The sequence below is a fragment of the Bombyx mandarina genome, chromosome 11, assembly GCF_030267445.1.
Source record: "Bombyx mandarina strain Sakado chromosome 11, ASM3026744v2".
NCBI lineage: Eukaryota > Metazoa > Arthropoda > Insecta > Lepidoptera > Bombycidae > Bombyx > Bombyx mandarina.
This window is the reverse complement of record NC_143218.1, coordinates 17,687,236-17,714,306: the sequence shown is the minus strand read 5'-3', so window position 1 is coordinate 17,714,306 and position 27,071 is coordinate 17,687,236. Positions and strand designations below refer to the sequence as shown.

Below are 27,071 nucleotides of genomic sequence, written 5' to 3'. Positions count from 1 at the left end.
AGAGTTAACATTGTTATTTGTATTTTGACATTCAACAAGTGTGTCATACTGACATCTAAGTTGAAATAAATGATTTTGAATTTGAATTTGAATTCACCGGGCGAGGGCATTATTTGTATTACCAATAGTGTACATGTGGTAAGCTTGCACATGTAGATACCAAGCCTCTTTCGATTTCCGCTTACCATATTTGAAGGGACAACCCGTATACAGTTGAGATTTAGGTCTCATGTCTCAAAGTCGTTAGCGGCATTTACATTTCGATAACCGTGGGCTCCAGCAACAACTTAATCGTGACCATGAGTACGTTTAGGTATCTGTTTTTACAACAAAAAAATATAATAATTCTAAACTGTAACTATACTGAGACCTTAGAACTTATATCTCGAGGTGGGTGGCGCATTTACGTTGTAGATGTCTATGGGCTCCAGTGACCATTTAACACGAGGTAGGCTGTGAGCTCGTACACTCATCTAAGCAATAAAAAAAAAGAAAACTTTCTGCTTAGAAATCTCGATTTTTTTTCTTTCCTACTTCAATACAATTTTCAAAATCAATAATATATAACGTAAATTTCACATTTACGAGAATTAATTTATTTCAAAAAGTATTTTAGATGTTGCCTTGACAGCGTTCTTCCTGTGACACAGCCCGTTAATATTTCCATGGGCGTGTACTGGCGTCAAATTATGTGATATCCATCCAACGTGTTTAGTAATGCACGATCGCTTATTCAATTGTTTGTGATAATTTAATTTTGCGCATCTGGTGTGCTGAAGGTTTTTTTTTTTTTAATTGCTTAGATGGGTGGACGAGCTCATAGCCCACCTGATGTTAAGTGGTTACTGGAGCCCATAGACATCTACATCGTAAATGCGCCACCCACCTTATATAAGTTCTAAGATCTCAGTATAGTTACAACGGCTGCCCCACCCTTCAAACCGAAACGCATTACTGCTTCACGGCAGAAATAGGCGGGGCGGTGGTACCTACCCATGCGGACTCACAAGAGGTCCTACCACCAGTAATTACGCAAATTATAATTTTGCATGTTTGATTTTTATTACACGATGTTATTCCTTTACCGTGGAAGTCAATCGTGAACATTTGTTAAGTACGTATTTCATTACAAAAATTGGTACCCGCCTGCGGGATTCGACCATAGGTGCATCGCTAGATACGAATGCACCGAACGTCTTATCCTTTAGGCCACAACGACTTCGAAGTCCCCGCGTGACTTTATTAGATATTCAACGAAATTAATTAATTGTCAGATTGTCGATCGGCTTTTGGTATTTTAAAACAAATACACGATTTCGAACTAAAATTTTTTCCCCTACCTAAGCTGATGGTCTTGAGAGACCATATCAGCGTCACCGGGCGAGTAGGTGAGCTCACGCGGCTCAAACCTGACGTTGTTGCTAGCACGAACCCTAGCAAGAGCCGAGCTTCGCAGAATCTACCACCGGATCGGAAACGCAACCCACCGAGAAGACCCGGCGACAAACTCAGTGGGCTGGTCTATTTCAATACTTATTACTTAGCAATACTTGCTATTGATTCGAGAAAAGAATAGGCCATTTGGCCCTTTGCGTGTTTTCTCGCACTTTCCCGCACAATTTGATTTTGTGTAGTGTAAAAAATACCACTCAAAGCTTTTTACTTCTAATAGTACAATTCTATTGTATGTATTAAAATATTCCACATTCACCGACCTAAAGTTAGCATGTTCTTTCTTATGTTACGAATGTCACAAACGCAATAACGAATACGAGTATGTCTAGACCCCTAGAGAATGTCAAATATGTTTAATATAAATTATAACTCCGACCAAATTGTAGTCAAGGCATCTAACGACTAAACAAGGTGGATTATATCAATAATTATAAAGTTTTCCTACAACTTTGTTTTCATTTGAAACTTGTACAACACTACATACATATCGGAAAATAAAATCAAAATGCATATTCTAAATACGTCTTTTCTTAAAATTTCTTTCTGGTTTTACTCTGTGGTCTTGCGAGCCCACACGGGTAGGTACCACCTGCACCCTGCCTATTACTGCGGTGAAGCAGGATTGCGTTTCCGTTTGAAGGCTTGGACTGGCCGTTGTACTGTAAAAACTGATACCTTAGAACTCATGTCTCAAGGTGGGTATCGGCATTTACGTTGTAGATGTCTACGGGCTCCAGTAACCACTTAATACCAGGTGGTGAGTGAGCTCGTACACCAACATATGCAATAAAAAAATTTATCTTCGATAATACCAAACCTAATAACAATTGCAAACAAAATCACTTATTTATTCCTGTATCTATAATATACAAATCTTTAATTACAGTTATACTTGTTTGTTCGCTTATTTTTGGACCTCAACAGAGTTTTCTAGTATAGCATCTTTAGCTTAGGTTATGTAGGGCGCGAGGCATTTTCCCACTTGTATATTTCATATACAGCCCCCGACATGACAGTTACGAATCGCGAATGCTTCCCGCGTCTCACTACTGCCATATAAATTATTACTACGAGTAGGTATCTGGTGTACGTGTGTGTTCACAGTTAAAGTAGATTTATCTGTGCATTGACTTTGATGGGCAGACCATGTCACAGCCCTATAGATACGACGAAGGATGCCTTTTATGTGCACATAAAATTGTGAATGCTGTGAACGAGTTCTTTTGCTAATGCATTAGATCGGTGTCTAAGCCCACGGCCTACCAGATTCTAAATAGTTACCGGAGTCATAGAGTTCAGATGAAATACGCAAATATAGAAGTTTTTTGTTTTTGTTTTTTTGTTGCCTTTGTAGGCAGATGAGCACACGACCCACCTGATGGTAATCGGTTAACGTCGCTCATGGACGTCTGTAATCCTAGGGGCATAGCCCAGTCGTTACCTATCATTGAATATTCTTTGCAAGCCTCGTTTGGTCATGTCATAGTGTTCACACTTGCTAAAATCACGACCTATGCGTAAGGTACAGTCTTCTAATATTTTGAAGACGAGTCATGGTAGTATTAGATTCAAAGGTATATAATATAATTTCTTGACCGCGGTAGAAATTAAACATGTAGAACAAGCTAAATAATTGTTTCTCTCTTGAGTATCTCTTTTTGTTCTTCACTTCGATGATTAAACAGCTGCAACGTCAGTTATATTTTATTCATGAAGAAGAATCCGCGTACAAAGAAAGTGCCAAATTTCCTGTACGACCGTTCTTAGGTTGAAGCGTGTACAGCTGTAAACAAACTTTGATCTCCGCGTTAACATATTAAGTACTTTTACGTATGTTCTACGATTTGAGTTTTTATGAGGTGTTTAAAAATGATTAACGCGTTACATTTATTTATTTATTTTTTGATCTCAATTAAGAGCTTTTTTTTTATTGCTTAGATGTGTGGACGAGCTCACAGCCCACCTGGTGTTAAGCGGTTACTGGAGCCCATAGACATCTACAACGTAGACGCGCCACCCACCTTGAGATACAAGTTCTAAAGTCTCAGTATAATTACAACGGCTGCCCTACTCTTCAAACCGAAACGCATTACTGCTTCACGGCAGAAATAGGCAGTGCGGTGGTACCTACCCGCGTGGACTCACAAGAGGTCCTACCACCAATAATTACGCAAATTATAATTTTTCGGGTTTGATTTGTATTACACGATGTTATTCCTTCATCGTGGAAGTCAATCGTGAACATTTGTTAAGTACGTATTTCATTACAAAAATTGGTAATCGCCTGCGGGATCCGAACATCGGTGCATCGCTACATGCGAATGCACCGGAATTCTATCCTTTAGGCCACGACGACTTCTAAGTTTCTGCTATTTTACATGTTAAATAGGATCTCATTGCTCTGCGTGATGTTCTAATTTAATTTTAAACATTATTACTATCTTCTTCTTCTATACATATAAAAATGAATTGCTGTTCGTTAGTCTCGCTAAAACTCGAGAACGGCTGGATCGATTTGGTTAATTTTGGTCTTGAATTATTTGTGAAAGTCCAGAGAAGGTTTAAAAGGTAGATAAATATGAAAATACTTGGAATTAAATAAAAATAACAATTTTATTTTTCCTTTCATGTGTCCCCCGTAGGACAAATTCCTTTTGTTTGTTTTAAGTTTATTTTATACAAATGTTTAGGTGTTTTATTTAGCGATTGAGGCACTACGAAGTCTGCCGGGTCAGCTAGTTACTAATGTAAGATCTGTCAAGAGTTTCAGATAAGTTTTCCTTTATGTTTTTCGTCCGCGTTTAGTCCGTATAGGGCGGTCGTGGCGGGAGGACGCGCGCGGCTTATTGCAATATCAAGCAAAGTTTGCGAATCGAATGTTCGCTACTGTTATATCGTGTTCATGATTTTGTTTCGAATATGTTTTGATGTTGTGAAGTTTTAATTAAAGCATGGCGGATATGGACGTTGACAGTATCGAAGGTAAGTCAATGTTTTTAGGCTTCGTTATACTCGTAGGTGCATAGTTCTTAAAGTGATTTTTGTCTTAGATAAACAAAAGTTGATAATTCATTATGACGTGGTTTGTTGTATTATGTATGTGAAGAAAAACCTATATCACTTAAGATCTTTAAAACTCTTTAGTTTAAAAAATTATTTTTCTTAAACTAAATCACCTGTCTGTCATTGAATGGAAAGAGAGTTCAGTAGCCGTACTCGCTCGCTTCGCTGGGCATTTAAAATTAACATTATTATTTATTGTCATTATTATTAAGGGGTCCAGCACTCATATAAATATTAGCCTATCCATTAAGTACATGTATTTTCTACATGAATACCAAGTTTCAAGTCAGTCGGATGAATGGTTCAGTAGTTATAACATAACATCCGTAAAAACCACTGTAAATTTATATATTAGTAATAATACTGTTTAATTTTTATATTAATTTTAAAATGGATTAAAGGTTTTAAATGTTATTTTTTTATTAAATCATAGAAAATGCACTTAATCTTTTATTGTTTATTCATTCTGAAGTATAATTATACGAGTATATATAAAAACAAATATCAAAATATTCACGTCAAATTCATAAGTTTTCATAAAGTATACCGCGGTTAAGGTAAGACAAGTCGTAGGAAGTAATTACGCTGTGTTACATTTAACTATGAGGTTTGTTATGTAAAATTAAATGTAATTTGGGTGTAGTCTGGTTTTTTATTAAATGTAGTTTCAGCAGTTATTATACCTATATAAACGATTGAATAAATAAAGGTGAATTACAAAGAAAAAAATACGATTCGATTTTCGTCAAGTCGACATGTAAATGCATTTGATATCAGCAAAACGTTAACGAATATGTCGTGATAATATGTAGAAGGAAATTTAAAAAAAAACAACCGAAAAACAATTGCTTCGAAAACTTAAATAGTAATAAATCATGACGGACGTTCTTTTTAATACGCTTTTATTAGCTTCAGACGTATGTATGTTTGTAACGGAATCTTTGAACATGATTCTGACCCCCTTCAAAACGTCGGATTAACTCGAAATTTGGTATACTTATTAAGGACCGATGACAATTCAATATTTAAAAAATTGAAATTCAACTAAAAATGAAAAATAAATAATAGTTTATAAAAACTAACAAAATACGCTTTTACAGAAAATCCAACTAAAAAATAGAAAATAAATTTTAATAAATTTAAATTAAAAATAGTGTAAGAAAAAAATACTTTATAGTAATAAAAGCGTGGGGTGCATGGTATCAGTAGTTATAAATATTTTATGAACAGATATGAGTAGTAAGGTTATTTTGATAATATCCTGAAAAGCACCCCTTTCTATAAAAGCGTATTTTGTTAGTTTTTTTAAACTATTCTTTATTAATACTCCTTTTCACCATATTAAACACGTCTGACTAACTTGTAAATTAATATAACGTATCAGTGGCCGATGACAGTTCTCCAGAGGTAGCAGTCATGATAGAATAGAAAATATTTGGCAAATGCCTGAATCGCGCTAATAACATTTACATTAAGTAGCACTCACGAAGTAGCCGCCATTGAGCGGTTAGGTCTCGTTAGGCACTCCCAGATAGCAAGCCCAGTCCTTCCTGGTTGAGGCCTTTTCACGTCCACGCGTTCTGGTAAAGATGGCAAGACCTCCGGGTCATCGGTAATCAAAAAGTATGTAACTCGATACAGCGCTATATACTAATATAATTCATACTAATGAATCTTTAGCGATGATCGTCTTCAATTGTTCACAAGGTGACAAAGTACAAAGTGATAATCAAGATAATCAAGAATAAATTCAAGCGTATATATGACATAATTTCAAATAATAGATTCAAGTGATGAAGAGGAAGAGGTAAACTTAAAAAAATATGGATGGATTGCGTGAAAGACGATATGTGTAAGAGGGGAGTGAGCGAAGAAATGGTTTAAGAAAGCAAGAGAATGGAAGGAGAAAGCATTTGCGCCGACCCCAGCTGACTGGGAGAAGGGCAGGAGAATGATACGAGATTCGAGTGATTTTTAGTGCCCGAATACAGTAATTTTGATTTGTAATAGATAGGCTAAGAATGTAGACAGAATTGTTCTGTCCTGATATTCTAGCGCGCTCCCCATTGCGACGCTTTGGTTGTGTGAGGAGTGCTAATACTCAATTACGCAGAGTTATATTTAAACTGTTCACTGTCGAAGCACGACATTGACACCGATGTCAATGCAAGATCAAATTCCAAAGGGGAAACCGAACGCTTCCTAGTTCGCAACAGAACATACGCGTTTCAGAAACATAAAATAATTTTGATAGCATTTCGGTTAAATTTAGTTTCATATGATACGGTTTTTAGTTTAGAAGTGGACACTTGCCGCCGTACTCGGTAAATAAAATAATCAAAATTAAAACTGCGTTAAATTTCGTCTATTTTTTTTTTATCATTACATTATGTATTTCTGACGTATCGAATACCTTAGAGTTTTTTTGGTCACGGATGACCACAGAATCCGAAGAGAATAATACTATTTGGATTTTAATTAGAATAATTCTTTGCTCGTCTTTCGTAGGCCATTTGTATGTTAAGGTAAATTTACGAAAGGGATGTTGGGGATGAAAGTGTGGCCGTCAATACCACGAAAGTGTGATTCTCGGGACAAAAGGTGTATGTTTGTTACAAACGCTTTTGTGGCGCACGCTAAAACTTTATCGTATTCGTGGTTTGAGACCACCGAGTTAGTATTAACATCCATACATTCAAAGTATCTAGTGAAAGAAAAACACGAGATTAAACAATAAAAGTATTAAAGTGTATGCCTACGTTTCTCGATAACCAAATAAAATACTTCAGACTTGTAGATCAATGTAATTTAAGGTCGATAAAGTTTCTTCATAAAACTACTGGTGGTAGGACCTCTTGTGAGTCCGCGCGGTTAGGTACCACCGCCCTGCCTATTTCTGCCGTGAAGCAGTAATGCGTTTCGGTTTGAAGGGTGGGGCAGCCGTTGTAACTATACTGAGGTCTTAGAACTTATATCTCAAGGTGGGTGGCGCATTTACGTTGTAGATGTCCATGGGCTCCAGTAACCACTTAACACCAGGTGGGCTGTGAGCTCGTCCACCCATCTAAGCAAGAAAAAAAAAAACTCCCAAAAACAATAAACGTTTCGGGCGCTATCCAGAATAAACAGAAAAAATCAGACAAATACTTCAGTATTTTTCTCAGATATCTGAGATTCGGTGCCACTTAAAGTCTCGTGGAGTTGCGAAATTGATTGATTTTTTTTCTCTGTTTACGTTAATACTTAATTTTTGTAGAGGGAAACTGAACGGGAGTGTCTATATTCGTTTTTGATTGATCAAACACGCAGTGGGTTAGGACGCTTTAGGGGTAGGCAAGGAAAGTGGGCTTGGTGAAGTTGCTTCTCAGACGGATATAGACCTTTGTTTATGTTACATATCTCTAATTGTTAATAAATAATATTGGAAGTATGTACTTATAAAATAGTAATGAAAAGCGATAGAGGCTTGTTGATTATTTCTCAATGTTGACTGTGATTCGGTGTGCAATCTCTCTTTCTCAAAATTCTCTTTCATATAGATTGTGCACTAATCTAACGGACTCAAGAGTTGCATGGTCTATCTATATAGCCTTAGGAGCACGTGCGCACTTGGTGGCAAATAGTACTGTGAGCTCAATTGACAACAAATACCATCAAAATTACTTTATTGGAATATATAAGTAAATATAGTAGATAAATAATTGAGTAGCTGAGAATAAAATAAGTGATTTTGTTACTAACGAATACTTATCATGACTTATTATCTTTTTTTTTCCTTAGCGTACGGATAAACGAGCTCAATAGCTAAAAGGAATTTAAATCTTAAAATGTTAATGAATACAATCGAATATCAAGTATTGGCTCGGTAGGCAGCGGAATGGCTCGGTAGGCAGCGGCATGGCTCGGTAGGCAGCGGCTTGGCTCGGTAGGCAGGGGCTTGGCTCGGTAGGCAGGGGCTTGGCTCGGTAGGCAGCGGCATGGCTCGGTAGGCAGCGGCTTGGCTTTCGGTAGGCAGCGGCTTGGCTCGGTAAGCAGCGGCTTGGCTTTCGGTAGGCAGCGGCTTGGCTCTGCCCCTGGCATTGCTGAAATCCATGGGCGACGGTAACCACTCTGATGGTGAGTGTCTGATGGTGGGCCGTATGCTCGGTTGCCTACAGGGGCAATAAAAAAAATATTGAGATCACTGAAGATTGGAAAATACCAAGTCCTGAATTTCTTGCGTATTCTTTATGACGATTTAAAAGTACCCCTTTATGACTATTTTAATACACGCGTTGGGCTGCCTATCTGCCGGTGTAAATGAAAACTGTATGTTAAAGTAATTTCACTTTTTTTGGGAGTCCCGCACTAGCTCCTTGTGAATATAACTTGTTTAATTCATTAATCGATTAAGTCACAACGCATTATGAATTACGAAGGTCGGTCGGTCAATGTAATTACCTGGAGTGAGCACTCGGCGAGTATAATGTGTATGAATATTACACACGCGATGCTTCACGATAATAAACTAGGGTTTCATAGCAAAAATTCAAGGGCGACACGTGCGAATGTTGTTGATTTCTGTACGTAAGTTCATGGTCGTCGAGGTATTAGGTGGTTGTCGCGATTCATATACTTCAGAAGCCCAAAACACGTCATTACGGATCCTCCCGATCCATTAACGGTGCTTTTAGGTACCACAAGCACCGGTCAGCGTCCTCGTCGAACCCGTCGCTTGCGATGAAGGGCTCGACGAGCGAATTAACCCATAGACACAGCTCGCTGAGTTTCTCGCCGGATCTTCTCAGTGTGTCGCGTTTCCGATCCGGTGGTTGATTCTGCAAAGCACTGCTCTTGCTAGGGTCAGTGTTAGCATCACTTCGGTTTGAGCCCCATGAGCTCACCTACTAGTCAAGGCTATGCTGAAATAGCCTCCCAAGGCTATCAGCATAGGTAGAAAAAAAAAGACTTTAGAATGAAACCTCTATAATGAGCTACGCAGTCGATGTCTTCACGGAGAAGAAGCGACGGCCTTCGATTCTTCACATATATGAAACAGCATTGGGTCGTTTTCAATTTTGCGGACAAAAAAGTGACGATTTAGTGAATTTAAACTTTCTCTAAATTTCCATTTTTGGAATGAAGTTCCTTATGGGACGATGCGGAGGGGTACCTTAACCGGGAAAAAACGTCCGTAACGTAAGATTTTCATTAGTAATGCACACACTGTACGACTTAACTTTGTAATAACGTACAAAAAATTACATATTTTTTAATTATTCATTGACCACGATCTCAGAGCGTTTGTTTGCGCACTCTTATGCAAACAACCGTGAATGAAGTGTACCACAATAAGTTCGCACGTTACCGAATGACCGTGGGTTGTTGAGAAACCTCCAGTTTTATTTTCTTTAAGCTTCGAGTAGAACTTAAAATTTATATTTTTATAATAAGGAACTTTGTTCCTATCCGGTGTCCCACGACACCACGCATCTTTTTTTTGTATTTAGGTTCGTTCTGAATAAAAAAATGCTTCGTCACAATCAAGTCAATAACTCATTTATTGATAATATTATATAATATTCATTTATATTTTTCATTTACGCATTTGGTAACGCCAACACGAATGACAAGAACTTTTTTAAAAGCTTAGAAACCGTACTTCTCTTTTTTTTAATAATGTTAGTTTCCAGTTAGTTTTCTTTTATTATTGTTTTATATCCTGATTAAATAAAATTGCCGAATTTCAACACGCATTACTGGAAAAATAGCAAACGAGTTAGAATTTAAATTTCGAACCAGTGATACGAATGAGATTTGGGGTAACTTTTAATGTACATACAACTCCTAATTTAACAATGTTTATGAATATATAGTTATAGGACCACGTGCCTGTTGTCATGACAACACAAATTTACTGTACTTATAATTACGGTAACATTAAAGTTATGATAATTAAACCAAATTACTCGCTTTTGGCTCCAAATCTGAAAACGACCCCTTTCCGAATCGGTCGTAAAACCAATGCATGCACGAAAGTACCTGTAAATGTCTACTCGAATAAAAGACACTTCAATTTTGATTATTGGCATATCGATCTTGATCGGTTGGTATTTTGGTTCGTCTGCCTTACACATTCGCTAAAATTATGAAATTTTTTTTATTGCTTGAATAGATAAGCTCACGGCAACCAGTTTTAAGTGGCGACTGGAGCCCGTAGGCATCAACAATGTAAATGCCGCCCACCGACTAATCGCTGTGTGGCGTATATATCCACTAAAAATTTCGACCTATTCAAACTTATCTTTCGTCGTTTCTTTGTAACAAAATTAAAGCTAACCTCGTTAACGTTATGCATTAGTCATCATCATCATCAGCCTTGATCTGCCCACTGTTGGACATAGGCCTTCCCCAATGCCTTCCACATAATGCGTTCCTCCGCCTTCCGCATCCAACGACTTCCAGCCGTGCGCACTAAGTGGTCGGTACACCTGGTTGGAGGACGCCCCACGCTCCTGGTACCATTATGGTATGCATTAGTGATCCTGACTAAAATACTAGATAATCACGGCTATATTGCAGAAGAAAATCTAAGTTTCAGGACTTCGATATTAGTACGTTCGCTTATCACTTGAATATTATGTACACCGGCAAATATCTATCATCGACGAGTCAACGTTGTACCAGTCCCGAAAATCCATAGTCATTGTAAACCACGATCACCAATTAACAAATGGAAATAAATGAACTCAAGGCATTACCGCCAAAGTCACTCCGCAGTCAGTCATACAATTTTAATTTAAGCTGTTTGTTTTGGCCGAAACACTAACAACGTCAGAGTTGTATATTGAGAGTAACATTAAATCTTCAGACTCGCAGGAAAGTTTATTTTCTAATCCATAAATAAATTTAAGTCCGCGATCACTTAATTCTTGGATAGCCGTTACCTAAATTTCAAAATAAAATATTGATATCTGTAATGTATACAAAATCATCGATTGCCGTTCACATAGTTAGCTAAAATCTATCATCTTAAACTAAAGGCTACCCATTTAGTAGTAAGTCAGAAATCAATTGCTAATTGAAGATATCATATCGCATCTTTGGGTATTTGCCTGCCACTTATGTACAGATAATATATATAATAATATATAAGTGGCAGATGTAAGTACAGTAATAGCACTGTATTTCTTATTTAGCTAGAATGAATGGTCGCCACTATACGAAAATACAGAATAAAAGGGTTGAGATAAATAAATAACAAGATAATTTGTCTTGGATTCCGCAACGCGCTTAATCAGAAGATAGTAGGAGACATAGGAATAAGAGTCATACTCCTTCCCTAAAACTCTATACGGTAAAAGTCGAAAATGCAGTTAATCAGACACGAAGATGAGGTGCAGTCGAGACAAGCTCAGACGCCATGCACAGTGGTCAACTAATGAAAATAGGCTGGAAGCGTCGCTATGAACTGCCATCATATTTATGGTGCCAATAATATTATGACAAATACATTTTGAATGCAAGGAATTTTCCGCCAGTTGCCATGAGAGCTAATAAAATAAACGACATTAGATATAGTGCTTTAAGAATTTTTGCATATAAACGTGTTCATATTGCCAGAAAATATACTAGCGAAATAAATTCAGTAGTCTTTTTATTACCTTAGATAAAAATACGAGCTGAATCACTTGGTTTTGAGTGACTGTCAAGACCTGTACATTGCATTAATGACTTCGACAGTTTTCTTTATACATGAACTGAAAATCGTCACAATATCAATAATAATAATAATTATCTATATATTAACACGTAAAGCAAAAACTTTGTATCCCTTTTTACGAAAATTGCGCGGACGGAGGAGTATGAAATTTGCCACACTTATAGAGAATATAGAGAAGAAACATTAAAAGAATAAAAGATACATTAAATCAATAAAGAAAACATTACACTCACTACATACCATGTATTTGACGCACACACGCATGCATACTATTTATTGACAAACTTTTGTTCTTGACGTCTGTTGTCAAATTGAGAATAGATTAAATATTGTTTGTCTTTGTTAATATTTTTTATAGTGTAGTCTTGGCGAAATTTGTGTCTATAGAAGTATAAAATACAATCATAATAGTGTACAAACCTACAATTCCAATTAATTATAGTCGAATTTCGACTACTGCGGGACCTCTAGTTCCAATAAAATTGTCTTCAATATTCTTGAATAATCCTAATGAACTCAACAACTTAAAACAGAATAAATTACGTCTGAATGATTTTATTGCATTATTGAAAACCGTAACCGCACTGGTCTAGCATTTATGGAGAATGAGGAAAACAAATGCACAGATGAAAATAGATCAAAAAAACAACATCTGGATAATAGCTTTCATGTAAACAGCAAAGATAAATTTCATTGGCCCTATTTGTAAGGTTGAGTGAAAAAAATAGCTTATCAACGCCTTACCATATATGTGTTATTAAAACTCTGCAGTATACAAAGCGTTGGAAATTATAAAATGGAAACAATAGGATAAGGGCATCTTGTATTAACATCAACCGTAAATGTAGCTTTAAATAACACGTAGGATTCGTTAAAAACGATAAAACCAGTAAAATTACATTCTAAGGAATCATTGTAATCAATATGAAAGTATGAAAATAAATTCTGACATAACGGTGTGTATAAGTGTGTATGTGTATATGTTTATAATTTTTATGATATGTGTTTTAAGTGTGCAATTAGTATGCATTAGCCTGCTGACATTTACTCATAACATACTTCACGTGATGAAAGTACTCGAATAATTATAGCGATAACTTATCGTTTCTGATCCAGATACAAAATTGTGTTTAATTTCGGTCTGAGATTATTGGATAATAATATTCTAGCACAATCACAAAATGCCATGTAACCACCATCCATTTTGGCCGTAATCAACTACAATTGAGACTTAATTCTTGTCTCAAGGTAAGTAGCGGTATTCACGTTTGATGTCTATGGGCCCCAGTAATCATAGAACACCAACCAGCTCATCCATCCAACCTAAGCAATAAAAATTGATTTAAGAGAAAAAAAGAAGAGAGAGAGAAGAAATTAATTTCTCTAGGTCTATGCATTCCTTAGTTCTTATTTTGTAGTCCATAGCGGGCTTAATATTATGTTTAACAGAAAAATTACATACGACCTGGAATTAAATGGCTACCGAGAATCAAAATATATCTCAGTGCCCTCCCAAAAAAATAGGAATGCATAACGATACGGTATCTATCCCTGCATATTAATAATAGTAAAACTTCTAATGTTAATAAAAGTTTACATTAAAGCATAGTGATCTGACTGACGTTTCGAAACTGTGGTATCATAGTCAAAACAACGGTCATTGGCCTTGACGTGACTTTGGCAATGGACCAAAATAATATAGTGGGATTCTATGCGCTCACATCTGTTGTTTAAGGTTCATAATAGTATGAAAAGTATTTTCTATTAGTTTTCGTTATAATTAATGCTTTTATTTTGGCTTTCGTTTTAATTAAAATACCTTTGATAATTTGTCAAAAAGCTTGCTCAATTATAAATGTAAATTTTCAATTCCAATAATTGTTCAACATAAGACTATTTAAATTGAACTCCGATCTCAATGTGGTGGACACGCCGATCCACGATGTTGGACATTGACCCTTGTGGCACTCTTGAAAAGTACGTGATACGACACGGTCTGAGATTTACCTCTAGGAGTAGTACCTCTAGGTTCAGTCTTTAGGTTCAGAGGTACGACCAGCGTGACGTAGCGTATCAATTCTTAGCACCCAGTCATACCCAATGTTCTATAGTTTGCAACCAAGGATCGTCCTCTGCGGAGTTCCGCGCAAGTTTGAGAACCGATGTACCTGATCGACGTAGCTTCCAGATAGGCGTCGATCAGTCGGCGGAGTTAGTGGGTCATTCGGTGCTTTTCCAGCACCCCTTTCTATCGTACCACCGTAAAAGCCAAGATAGGCTGGTCCTTCATTGAACGCCTCTTTCAGAAAGAATACTGCTCTGCCGTAAGCTATGTGGGCCGTCAGAATGCGTTCAAATAGTCCTGCCATTAGCCAGACGAAAGGGCTATTCTTTACTCTACGGAACTTTTATTTAAACTGTGTTTATTTGCCATAAATAATTATTCTCTTTTGTTATTGTCATTTATTAATAGCTCATGTTTAACTTTTTCTCATGTGGTTATAGGAGCCACTGTACCATATTTTCACTCGGAACCCATGAGTACATCGCGATGGAAATAAGCGTGGTGTTGTGCTCATAATACTCGCTGCAACGAGTAATAACGCAAATTTGTAAATTGCAAATTTTAGATTTATTACACGATTTAAACCTAATATATCGTAGAAGTTATTTGTGATCGTGTATTAGGCATTTACATATTTTCATAAATAGCTGGTATGGATGCTATTGTTTGGTTTGGGTTGGTATAATAAAAAACTGAATAAATAGTCAAGCATTTTGTTACAACAGACCGTTGATTTGAAACAGTCTTCGTCTGTCCTTGTCAGTATTCACAGCTTACAGTCAGTTATGAATAATAAATTGTAATTATTAATGTCACTAGTGGTCCCGCAGTAATCGAAATTCGACTATAAATAATTGAAATTATAAGTTTGAACGTTATTATGGTTCTATTGTCAAAGACTTATTATACATCTATAATCACAGATTTCGCCAAGACTACACTATAGACAAATAATGTTAAAGATAAACAATATTAACCTATTTTCAATTTGACCACAGAGTTTAAGCATTAACTAAAGTTTGACAATAAACAAAGAGTATATATTATACATATGTATGTGTGTGTCAAATACATGGCAGTGTGTGTAATGTTTTCTTTATCGATTTAATGTATCTTTTATGCATTATTTTTTTAAAATATTAGCATTGTGCACTCCTTCTCTATATTCTCTATAAATGGGGGAAATTTCGTACTCCTCTGTCCGCGCAATTTTCGTATAAAGTTTTTATTTCACGTATTAATGTATAGATAATCGATAGTCCCGTTTAAAGTACATAATTAAAAATACTTTTACGGCTTAATATCGCTTTTACTATGCTCATTTTGTTATTTCCGACTCTTCGAATACTTTATTTGTGGAATATATATTTTTTTTGCCTAGATGGGTGGGCCATCTCACAGCCCACCTGGTGTTAAGTGGTTACTGGAGCCCATATACATCTAAAACGTAAATGTGCCATAGTATAATTACAACAGCTGCCTCACCCTTCAAACCGAAACGCATGACTGCTTCACGGCTGAAATAGGCACGGTGGTGGTACCTACCCGAGCGGACTCACAAGAGGTCCTACCACCAGCAATCAGGTTCCTATAATAGCTTAAAGGTTAAATAGCTTAAATAATTAAACAGCATGCTCCTATATTAGCTTAAAGCAAAACGCCTTCACGTAACGGTCCCCAATAAAGGAAAACCAATTACTTTGTCGTCCTCATTCTCATTAATGTTTAAGATCTATTTAGCAGTAAATTACACATTTTGCCGCTACTAAATAGTGTACGAGCTCGGTCGCTTCATTACTAGACTCCTAGTAAATCAATCGACAGCGACACAGTTTACAAATTAGTTTTGTTTAATGTCGTCGTCCGTTGCGCTCTAATTGGCTACTAGGTCGAGAATTTGAACAATGTTACACTGTCATCTTTTCGATATGTTCGAACGGCCGATGAAACCCGTGAAAACTTCAAGTAAGGGAAAGACGGAGCGGACATTCTAAATATGTATTTCGTGACGTAGCTTTCGACTCCACAGCTAGTGGTAGTTATTCATCTTAATTGTAATATCAACGAAAAACTGTAGATAAGTTCGAAGCAACTGAGTTACCACAGACACAAAGCTAATTTCTTTATCAATTTTCATTGTTTTTATTATATATATTTTATTGCCCTTGTAGGCAGACGAGCATACGGCCCACCTGATGCGGCAATGTCAGAGGCAGAGCCAAGCCGCTGCCTACCGTGAATTTTATTTCATACTAGCGACCCGGCCTCGCTTCGCTTCGGAAACATCAAATTTTATTATTGAATAGTTGAGTCTCGCGATGTTACCCGCGGTTATTGTCGTACCGCGCGTGACGTCACGGGGTGAAGCTAGTTTAAAAAAAGTAACCTAACTTACTCCTTATATCGTCAGCTACCTATTCGTGAAAGTCCCGTCAAAATCAGTCAAGCCGTTCCAGAGATAAGCTGCAACAAACAGACATAGAGACAGACAGACAGACAAAGTTTAAAAAAAATGTTATTTTGGTATAATATGTACTGTGTATACATACTTACACAAGAGGTCCTACCACCATTAATTACGCAAATTATAATTTTGCGGGTTTCATTTTTATTACACGATGTTATTCCTTCACCGTGGAAGTCAATCGTGAACATTTGTTGAGTACGTATTTCATTAGAAAAATTGGTACCCGCCTGAGATTCGAACATCGGTTCATCGCTCAACACGAATGCACCGGACGTCTTATCCGTTAGGCCACGACGACTTCATAAATTTATTTATTATTTTATTATTACAAACAGACACTCCAATTTTATTTATTTGTATAGATCATCATATCATATCATTATAAATAATCATATCATTTTTAATATCAATTCATTCATTGTTTTTTTCTCGTATCGAACTTTGCTTCCCATTTTAATTCCACTAGTGACACAGCTTGGAATATTCGTGACGACCTTAAAAGGACGCATGAGTTCATACACCGAACTATATGGTTTAATTGTTGTATAATTCGGTTTACAAAGACTAGATTAATATCTCTTTAATGGTCTCATGTGAGCTAAACGTGTGTATTTAGCAACGTTATTACGTATTGTTCTACGTAGCATATGTTACAGTGCTCTTCAATTGCTTAGAGGGTGGTAATTACAGACACACGTAGGAATACATAAATGTACCTAGTTCTCTTTATCACCCCACTCCATTTTGATATCGCAAAATATTGTACAATGTATTGGCGCCAAAATGAGAAAACCCAATGAGCAATCATATAAAAATGACAGATTCCAAATTCAAATGTAACATTTTGTTTATTTTTAATTGTAATAGTATGGCCAGACTAAGTATAAACTTAAGCATGAACGATGTAACGTATTTTTGAAATGTTTTTTTTCTTTAAGTTAGGTCAAGTAATCAAGATTCCGCTCCAAAACTTTAAGTTAATTAAAGTAATTATAGTTCTTAGCCTCATAGTTCATTTTTATTTATTTTTGGGTCAACGATCGCTATGCTTGCTAACATAGGCATATAGGGTAACCATTATAAAAATTATTACCTTATCTGGATAATGTCATTGTTACACCTACGGTGGTATTGAAATAAAGTTAAGAATTCAATAATATGGTCGATATTTTGAATATTTAATTTTATCCAATAACTAAACATATCCGTGACTCAAAATGGCCGATTTTCGTTTTTAACCCACAGAGATGCTTAAACTGTTTATCAATATAATCAACAATCATAATTACTCAACTATTGTGGATTCATAGACAACGCGACCTGGTATGGTCCATTTTGCGACACGAGGATGAAATTCTCCATCTTCTACATCAGATGATGGTGCCAGCATATGGCGGATTATCACTTGGAGCCATTCAAAAGAAACGTGGTAACGAATTGAAATTTTCATTTAATTCATTTTTTATTGCTTACTTTGGTGTTAAGTGGTTACCGGAGCCCATAGACATCTACAATATAAATGCGCCACCCACCTTGAGATATAAGTTCTAAGGTCTCAGTATAGTTACAACGGCTGCCCCACCCTTCAAACCGAAGCGCATTACTGCTTCACGGCAGAAATAGGCGGAGTGGTGGTACCTACCCGTGCGGACTCATAAGAGGTCCTACCACCAGTAATTACGCTAATTATAATTTTGCGGGTTTGATTTTTATTACACGATGTTTTATTCCTTTACAGTGGAAGTCAATCGTGAACATTCCTTAAGTACGTATTTCATTAGAAAAATTGGTACCCGCCAGCGGTACCGCACCCTTCAAACCGAAACGCGAATTTAATTCATAGCAACCTTTCTCCGAAATACTCGACACGTTATCGCGACTTCTGTTTGATTTACCGATCATGTGTCGGATATTCAGTCAGAAACACAGATTGTGCGAAAATGATCAGCTCGTTGGCGCCAGATTAGATTAAAACGAAAATCGTTTTCCGTCAGATCTTTTATCGTGCTGGTCGAACGGTAGCTGACCTTGTTAGCAAATGATGTTGGTAATAATGTGATTGAAATGACGGCGAAAGGGTGTTTTGATACTGCACTAAAACATATCTATCTTGAGTCGTGAAAATTGTAAGGCATTCGAAACATCTAAAATACTAAAACGACAATAAAAAAAACTAGAGAATATTATTATTTTTATTGCCTTTGTAGGCAGACGGGCATACGGCCCACCTGATGGTGAGTGGTTACCGTCGCCCGTGGACTTCAGTAATGCCAGGGGCAGAGCCATCACAACACCATGCAGATCGTTGAGTCTCACATACCCCGCGCGCCCCTTTTGCGCGGGGACCTCGTAGGAGGTTCGGCCCTCTACCCGAAAAAAAAAAAAAAAAAAGGGGCAGAGCCATGCCGCTGCCTACAAAACCATATAAATATAAACCATAAACCATAAAATAAATATAAACCATAAAAATAGTTTTAATTATGTCTACGAGTTGCAAAAACTGAAAAAAGATACCATATCTACCATATCTCTGTCGTGAGTCATTGCGTCAAGAAATCAAATGATCAATACTTACATACTAATTACTTTCACGTACTTAATTTTGATTACTCTAATAAAATATTTAATAAAATATTTACTCACCATAAGTGAAGTCAACGTTTCAGTGAATTAAAAAAAAAACTTCATGGCTCTAACCAAAATATAAAGGGGATTATATAAAAAAAAACTAACAGACTCGGTGGTGTAGGTTAGCGATCCTGTTGGGCCTAGGGTCGTGGGTTCCATTCCCAAATCGGGAAACCATTCGTCTGATGAACACGTTTGCTTGCTCTTTGTCTGGGTGTGTATTATTTATATATGTTTAAATATAAACGTATATAAGTATGTATGTCAGTCTCTGCTACCCATAACACAGGGAATCCTAATTTGGGGCCAGATGACCGTGTGTGGTTTGACCATAGTTATTTAAAAAAAAATGCGGTAGAAGTGAAAGCTTCAGAAGTATTGTATATCATTCTCTCGCAGGATAAATCTTAATGTAAATGTTTCACATCTTTTAGTGTCGCTTTTTCTTTTCATCATGTTTTAAATCTTCGCGGTGCTAAAGAAGTTTTTACTTGAGGTAGCTAATAGTAATACGTGCCAATATTAAAGCTTAGACGAATAATCCGCACGCGCTTGAAGATAAAATAAGAAAAATAAATCATTCAGATGAGACAAGAAAATGAGATGACGAACCGCGTGGAAAAGTAATCTGTGCATTATGGTTGGCAATTTGCGAATAACTTCAAAAGATTTGATTTCGTCTAATCTTATCACGCATGAGGTCACAGAAATGTTTTATAGGGTAATAGTCTGATCTTCATGTAACCGAAGTAGAATTATTAGCCTTATTTACCTAGCCACTACTCTCTTTCCCTAGTTTTCACTTTTTTAATCTGAACGCATCAACGCTTCGTGTTAAAACCTACGAGTAATCTAAAATACACATAATACAAATCCATAGTCAAGTCAATAGTCCTAATCGTAGGGACTCAAACGATACATTAGTAGCTATTTTATTGCAGTAGTGCTATTAGATGACCCAGATGCGTGATTCGTTTAGTGCGGTAGAGCCCTAAAATTTCTTGGGTCCCGCGGTCTGCTCCCAACACCTGCAGATCGTGAAGACCCACATACCCCGCACGTCCCCTAGACGCGGGGACCTAGTAAGAGGTTCTTGGCCCGAAAAAAAAAAGTTGCGTGATTCACGCTTTTCGGACCCTGTGAGCTATGCTAGTGAGGGATGAGTTGTTTATTAGGTTAATATACGGGTTTTGGAGAGCCTCAATTTAGACAGTAAGACAGCTGTCCTGTAAAGCGGAGCTGACGCAGCGAAAATATGGGCACCAAGGAATTCGCTTCGCCTAACCTGCATTGTCACGACTTAGTATTGTCTTTGGCGAGGTTCGGACATATGGACAGTTTTTAGTCGGACAGATTATAGTTGGATCCTTCAACATACCCCACTTTCTCTTAAGGCATGAGCGGAAGTCCAGCGCTCTGCGTCAGCGCAAAAAAAAAGTAATATTGAGCGACTGACTGATGATTGTAGACATTAGCTGTACTGCTGCCTACAAAAAATTACAAATTGTCCATTCAGTACACGATACTGTTCCCAGATCCAATTAGGCACATATTCTCACAAGTTCCTTGTAAGCGTCTGGTCATCAGGCAATTGGAACTTATTTTCAAATCAAGTCGGTACCAAGCTCTTTGATTTCGGTCGATTTAAATTTTTCTATCTGCCGCATGAGAAAATAAAAATAACTATTACCAAATTTATCGATAATGCTTAATTACTACTACTAGTGGCAATAAAATAGTTTAGGAAAATAAAATCACCTTAATAAATTATTTTCAATGAGACAGTCGTGATAAATGGAGATCCCTGCGAATACTATAAGATAACATTGAAACGATAATAGATTTATTTCGCATAACTCAATACCATATGGTGTTCGGACGTTCGTAATCCGGATAATCTCGGTTTCGTACGTTGGGTGTAATACATACGGCTAAATGAACGCTTTTGATATGTTTGCTACTCTATTTGCTACGTGTATTGTTGTACTTATGTCGTTTTTAACGTTGTCTCTGTTTTTTTATACACTTTTTTTTTATATATTACAATTTTTTTCGCGACACGATTAAAGATGCTTCTGGATTTGAATCTCACGAGTTTTAAGATTACTATGCTAATAGGATTATTACAAATGCCGTAACTAGCTTACTTGGGAAATTTCGTTGTGGCGCCATATTTGAGGTTTGCAATTACGTTATGTGTTTGACTTATAACTTTGTACAGCAAGACTGATGGCGCGCAGTTGCAATAAATCATTTCTTTACTTGGTTATTCTTGCTCATCCGAAATTTGTTGTTATGCGTCTTATAGTCTGTCAATTATAATGATGAACTAAGCATCAGATATTGTTAAGTCCGTAAAATAAATGCGAAAACAACTATAAATCATTGAAAGATTTCTGGAAACTTAAACGTAAGATTAATCTGTATACATACGTGCTTGAAATTTTAGCGAAACCGCTTGTATTATATTAACGCCATTCTTCAAAGATTATACTTTTCCAACAAACAAATTTCGATTTAAACTTTTATAGTTTAAGCGCAACTCCAATTTCTGTATTTTAACACGTTTCGAACAATCTAGATGGTCGCAGCAGAAAACCAATTTTCATAACTGCACGTTCCAGATTAGCGTCATGTGGCGGTCGTGCGTTATGAACTAACGGAGAACGAATTAAATTGTGAACGAATTTAAACAGTCATCATCATCTGTGCAGAAAAATTGGAACGAAGTCGCAGATTTCTTGAAGATCCCGTGTAACAATTTTCTAGTTGAACGAATTTTACAACTGACATTTTATTTTTGTTTTCGTTTACACGCAGATAAAAGTTGTTATCTTAAGAAGTGTTTTTTTCATTTAAATAAAGTTAAAAAAATACGAGAAAAGTCTTCACGAAAAATTCATTCATTTTGAAACCATGCAAAGCTATTATAAAATATGTTATGTTAGGCGAATGTTCTACAGTTTGAGCCACAAAGAGAATTTAATATTAACGTAAATGCGTTACATTTATTGAAACAGTACTTGCTGTATTTCATATAAAACTGTCATCTATTTTCTAGAGCATAGGATCAAAAATACTGTGACTGTAAATACTCATTTCCAGAAATGGGACATCAAAGAAGATGCCTGCAGGAAGGCAAAGCTTTATAGTGCTTTAGACTAGACTTCTTCATTACTTCATTTATAAACAGGCTACGTTTGCAAACATAAATTTTCTAATCTGTTATAAAAATTTTGTTCTTTAAAGAGTCAAACAGACAATGCAAATAGTGCATGGTTAAGTTCAAAAGATTTTGATTTCTAAGTTAACAAACCGCAAATGAATACGATACTCCATAGTTGGGGAAATTTTGAGAGCTTCAAGGAGATATATTAAAGAAAGAAAATTTACAAACACACATTCAGTCGAAAAAATATCGGGAATGGTTCCAATGATAAATTAATGGTTATAATCTCAATTTTATGTTGTTTTTAGATTGGCACAACTGTTTTCAAATTTGGGCGTGGAATTTGAGTTGCATCATTTATTAAGATTAATGTGCTGCTTTTAGTTATAATATCTAGTGTTTATTGTGTGGAATAAAGCGTTCCAAAGCGGTCGAGATGTTAAAGAAGATTGGCTTCACTTTGGTAGGCCAACTTCTGAAACTGAAGTTCACATAGCACAAATGAAGGAAACGGTGACTGAAAATCCTCATTGAAGTTTGAGAGCGACAGCCGTCGAAGTTTCTGTGTCTCATGGGACACGGATCGTTGTGTTAAATAATCACTTGCGTACGAAACACATTGCCGCTTGGCTAGTCACAAAAAACCTGAATTTTCTCATAAGACTCAAGCGCTTAAGAATTAAGCGCTGCAAGTATAGTTTCCGAAGGAGCATACTTTGAAGGTGATAAAATAAAATTGGATGACTAAGTAACATTTTGTGTAATATTGATCTTTTCCCGCTACTTTCTTAACAGAGTAGTACATATTTATATCTTGAAATCTCATCAGTAACTGTGAAATATGAATCTAAATTGTTTATATGTATAACAAAAAACGGAGACCGCTTTTTGAGAAACACAGAGAGAGGAAAAACAAAAAAATGTATCAAAAAAATAACGAAATTTCAACTATAATAAGCAGGCGATTCAATATTTTTATGCTTTTTTTTTGTTTTTTTTTAGAAAATACAAATTCTAATAAACATTTTTCCCGTAATAACCCAAAACTTGGAGCATATAATAAATACCAAAACTACCAACTCAATTATCCTTACAGAAGAAGAGATATTTATTTCAGCAACAAAAGATCTATTAGATCATAATAATATGTCGGTTTCTCAAACTGTTCAATTGTTGGGGAAAATGTGAGGACTTATTTGTGGATATCCATTGTTGTTCCAACACCGGATGGAGTCTGTGCAAACGTAATAAAAGGAAGGTTGATCGACGAACACACATAAACACGTGTTGTGTGCAGACATAGGATGACCACATTATTAGCTCGGGTTTGATTGATCTTTACTGATATTTCGTATCGAGTTTGGTAGGTACCTAAGTGATAGTAAATTTTATCTATCAAGTGTATATATATAGTTTGTTGACAACAATACTATGGCCTAAATTACGATGGAAACGGAATTCCATAAAAGACAAAGTGACAGCTATAGGAACTGCCGATAGAAGTTACTAGTGGTAGGACTTCTTGTGAGTCCGCATGGGTAGTTAGGTACCACCGCCCTGCTTATCTCTGCCGTGAAGCAGTAATGCGTTTCGGTTCGAAGGGTTGGATAGCCGTTATAACTATACTGGGACCTTAGAACTCATATCTCAAGGTAAGTGGCGGCATTTACGTTGTAGATGTCTATGGGCTCCGTGGACCACTTAACACCAGGTGGGCTGTAAGCTCGTCCACCAATATAAGCTAAAAAAAACCTATAGCTTAGAATTTTAGTCTTAAAATTTGAAAGTTCATAATGTTTAAATTAAAATTATCAACATCATTCTGGTTTTCCCATATTGACAGTCCGAATAACAATTGAATACATGTTTATTTGGCTTATTTATTATTTAAATATATTACGGATCGTACAAGATATTAATAAAATAGAAATACAATTTAATTGAAATGACAATAAATTATATGTTTTAATATTATTTTACTAAATCCATTTAACTTTACTTATTAATATATAGACAGACTAATATTGTACAAGGTATCAGAAATTACTGACGTGACGCGAATTCATAAGATTTTTCCCTACTAAAAAGTCAACGTGACTAAAGAAGTTTTCACTTCAAAAATACAAAATACAAACCAACAATTCTAGGATAACGAACTAGTCTGGCCATAAATACTGTTACAGAAAATCTTTTCTTTTTTTCAAGTTTTTAATTATTTTGAATCTGGAACACGCTTATTATTTTAAAAACTTAATTCGATTTTGCGCCATTTCACATATTTTTTCGTGTTCATTATCAAATTACTTGATTGATGCCTTCGAAATGTGGTGCTGGAGGAGGATTTTGGGTATTCCCTGGACCGCACGCCGCACCAATGTATCCATCCTAGCTCAGTTGAAGATCCGGACTAGACTCTCCACCATTTGCATGCGAAGGATACTTGAATACTTTGGCCACATCGCAAGGAAAGACAGTGACAACTTGGAGAAATTGGTGGTCACTGGAAAGGTCGAGGGCAAGCGACCAAGAGGCAGGAACCCGACCCGTTGGACGGACCAGATTCGTGCAGCCCTGGATACCACAGTGCACTCAGCTGCAGATAGGAACAGATGGCGGTGCACTATAAAAAACAAACTGTTTCAAGGCCATGACCACGACCCTCAGTAATGAGGAAACCGACGCAAGGAGGAGAAGGATCAAATTACAATATGGAATGGGGTGTTAAAGAAAACAGGATTGCAGTGATCGCCTTGCACAAAGTGGATATGGAGCCGTCGGTCATATTCCAGACACATCAAAAGCTTGGTAACAGCCGTATGTTCGTATATCGTACTATCAATATCTACTACAAAACTTCGTCTCTCGAAGACCAAAAAGATCGGTGCGGCCGCGTGCTGTTAGAACTACAAAGGCTGTTAATGCTGTTAAAGCCAGAATTCGTCGATACCCAATTAGAAAGCAAACAATCTTATCGCGAGAAATGAAGATTCCCGCTAGGACTCTGTCGCGTATTATAAAACAAGACCTAAAGCTCGGTGCTTATCGTCAATATACAGGGCATGCCCTAAATCAATCTTTACAATTAAAGAGAGTGGATCGCTAAAAATGCCTTCTGATGCGACACGCAGGTGAATGGTACAGAAATGTCCTCTTTACCGATGAAACAAAATTTAAGCTTGCAGAACACAACAATAAGCAAAATGATAAAGTGTACGCTCACAGTTCTAAAGAAGCTGCTCAAGTGGTCGGAAAAGTACAACGTGGTCATCGTCCTGCATCAGTGATGGTTTGGTGGGAGGTCTCTTATCAAGGAGTCACAAAACTACATTCTTATGAAAAAGGAGTGATAACTTCAGTCAAAGTGTATCAAGATTCAGTCTTGGCTCATGTTGTGAAACCTCTCAGCAATACACTTTTAAAAATATACCGTGGATTTTCCAGCAGGACTCTGCACCTGGTCACAAGGCACGAACTACCCAAGCCTGGCTTGAAACCAACTTTCCGGACTTTATAAGAGTTGAAGACTGACCCTCATCTAGCCCAGACCTCAACCCTTTAGTTCTAATTATGGTCAGTTTTAGAGGACATGGTTGGCTCTAAACGACACGGTGACATTGAGTCTCTTAAAAATCTTTGGAGCAAGCAGTGGCGAAATTTCCCTTGGAAACTGTGCGTAAATCCATAGATTCGTGGGCAAAGAGATTATGGCCTGTAAAGCCAAAGGTGGCCATTTCAAATTTATTTTTTATTTTTTGCTGATTAGAATGAATATGTCGGTATAAATTTCAATAATATTACATTGAGATATTTATTTTAAATGCTCTTACATTTATTTTCATAGATGTTAGTTTGTTGTTGTATTTTCCTTCCCTATTAAGTTTAGGTAGTGTTGCCAAACTGGATTATTAAACTTCGAGATAGAAATGACAAAATAATCAACAATTAATATCAGGAGAAGTTAAATGCACCGCTGTGATTAAAGAAAATTAAAACAAATACTTAATATTTCAACACCTTAAGTACTTAGAAACATTGTAAAGATCCATTTGAGAATCAAATCGAGTTTAAATTCACGAATCGGCGCGTAAACTTTCAACGTTTTTGAACAAGCACCGTCTGTTGTTCGATAACAATCCATTGTTGTACTCCCTGAGTTTTCTTTGGGAATTATGCGATTACTTCGTACTTTCATTGTAACTTTAAATTGGCTCTATAACTTGGTTGGATTGCGACATTTAATTTGATCGAAAACTTCTTACTGGAGGATTTTCAATTCTCAAAACTTCGCAAGGATGGGCGACTGGGCACGGGCTCAGCGCTTCTAAATTGTACCTCAAGGGCAGCTGCTTCGCAAATGAAATTGCTACTGGATCGGAAACGCGACTTGTTGGGAAGAACCGCTGAGAAACTCGGAGAGTTGATGCCATGAGCCCGGTTTCGCTCGAACTCACCAACAAGTTCGACGAGTTCGGTGACCTGAATTATGCCTTCTCCTCGTTTTAGTGCTAGACTTGTTGGGAAG

At 36.6% G+C, this 27,071-nt stretch overlaps 1 protein-coding gene across 4 annotated transcripts in view; it reads left to right on the top strand.

Annotated features, from left to right (window-relative positions):
* The window catches only part of LOC114243277 (adenylate cyclase type 2), a 236,454-nt gene that overhangs the window by 38,724 nt on the left and 170,659 nt on the right, over window positions 1–27,071 (top strand). For 2 of the 4 annotated variants that reach the window (XM_089731132.1, XM_089731131.1), the window contains exon 1: window positions 4,273–4,437. The exons of the other annotated variants lie outside the window; for them this stretch is intronic. In XM_089731132.1, the coding sequence (XP_089587258.1) occupies window positions 4,407–4,437 (31 nt within the window). In that variant the 5' untranslated portion in view covers window positions 4,273–4,406. Of the gene's footprint in view, window positions 1–4,272; window positions 4,438–27,071 lie in introns of those variants that run through there. 4 annotated transcript variants of the gene reach the window in all.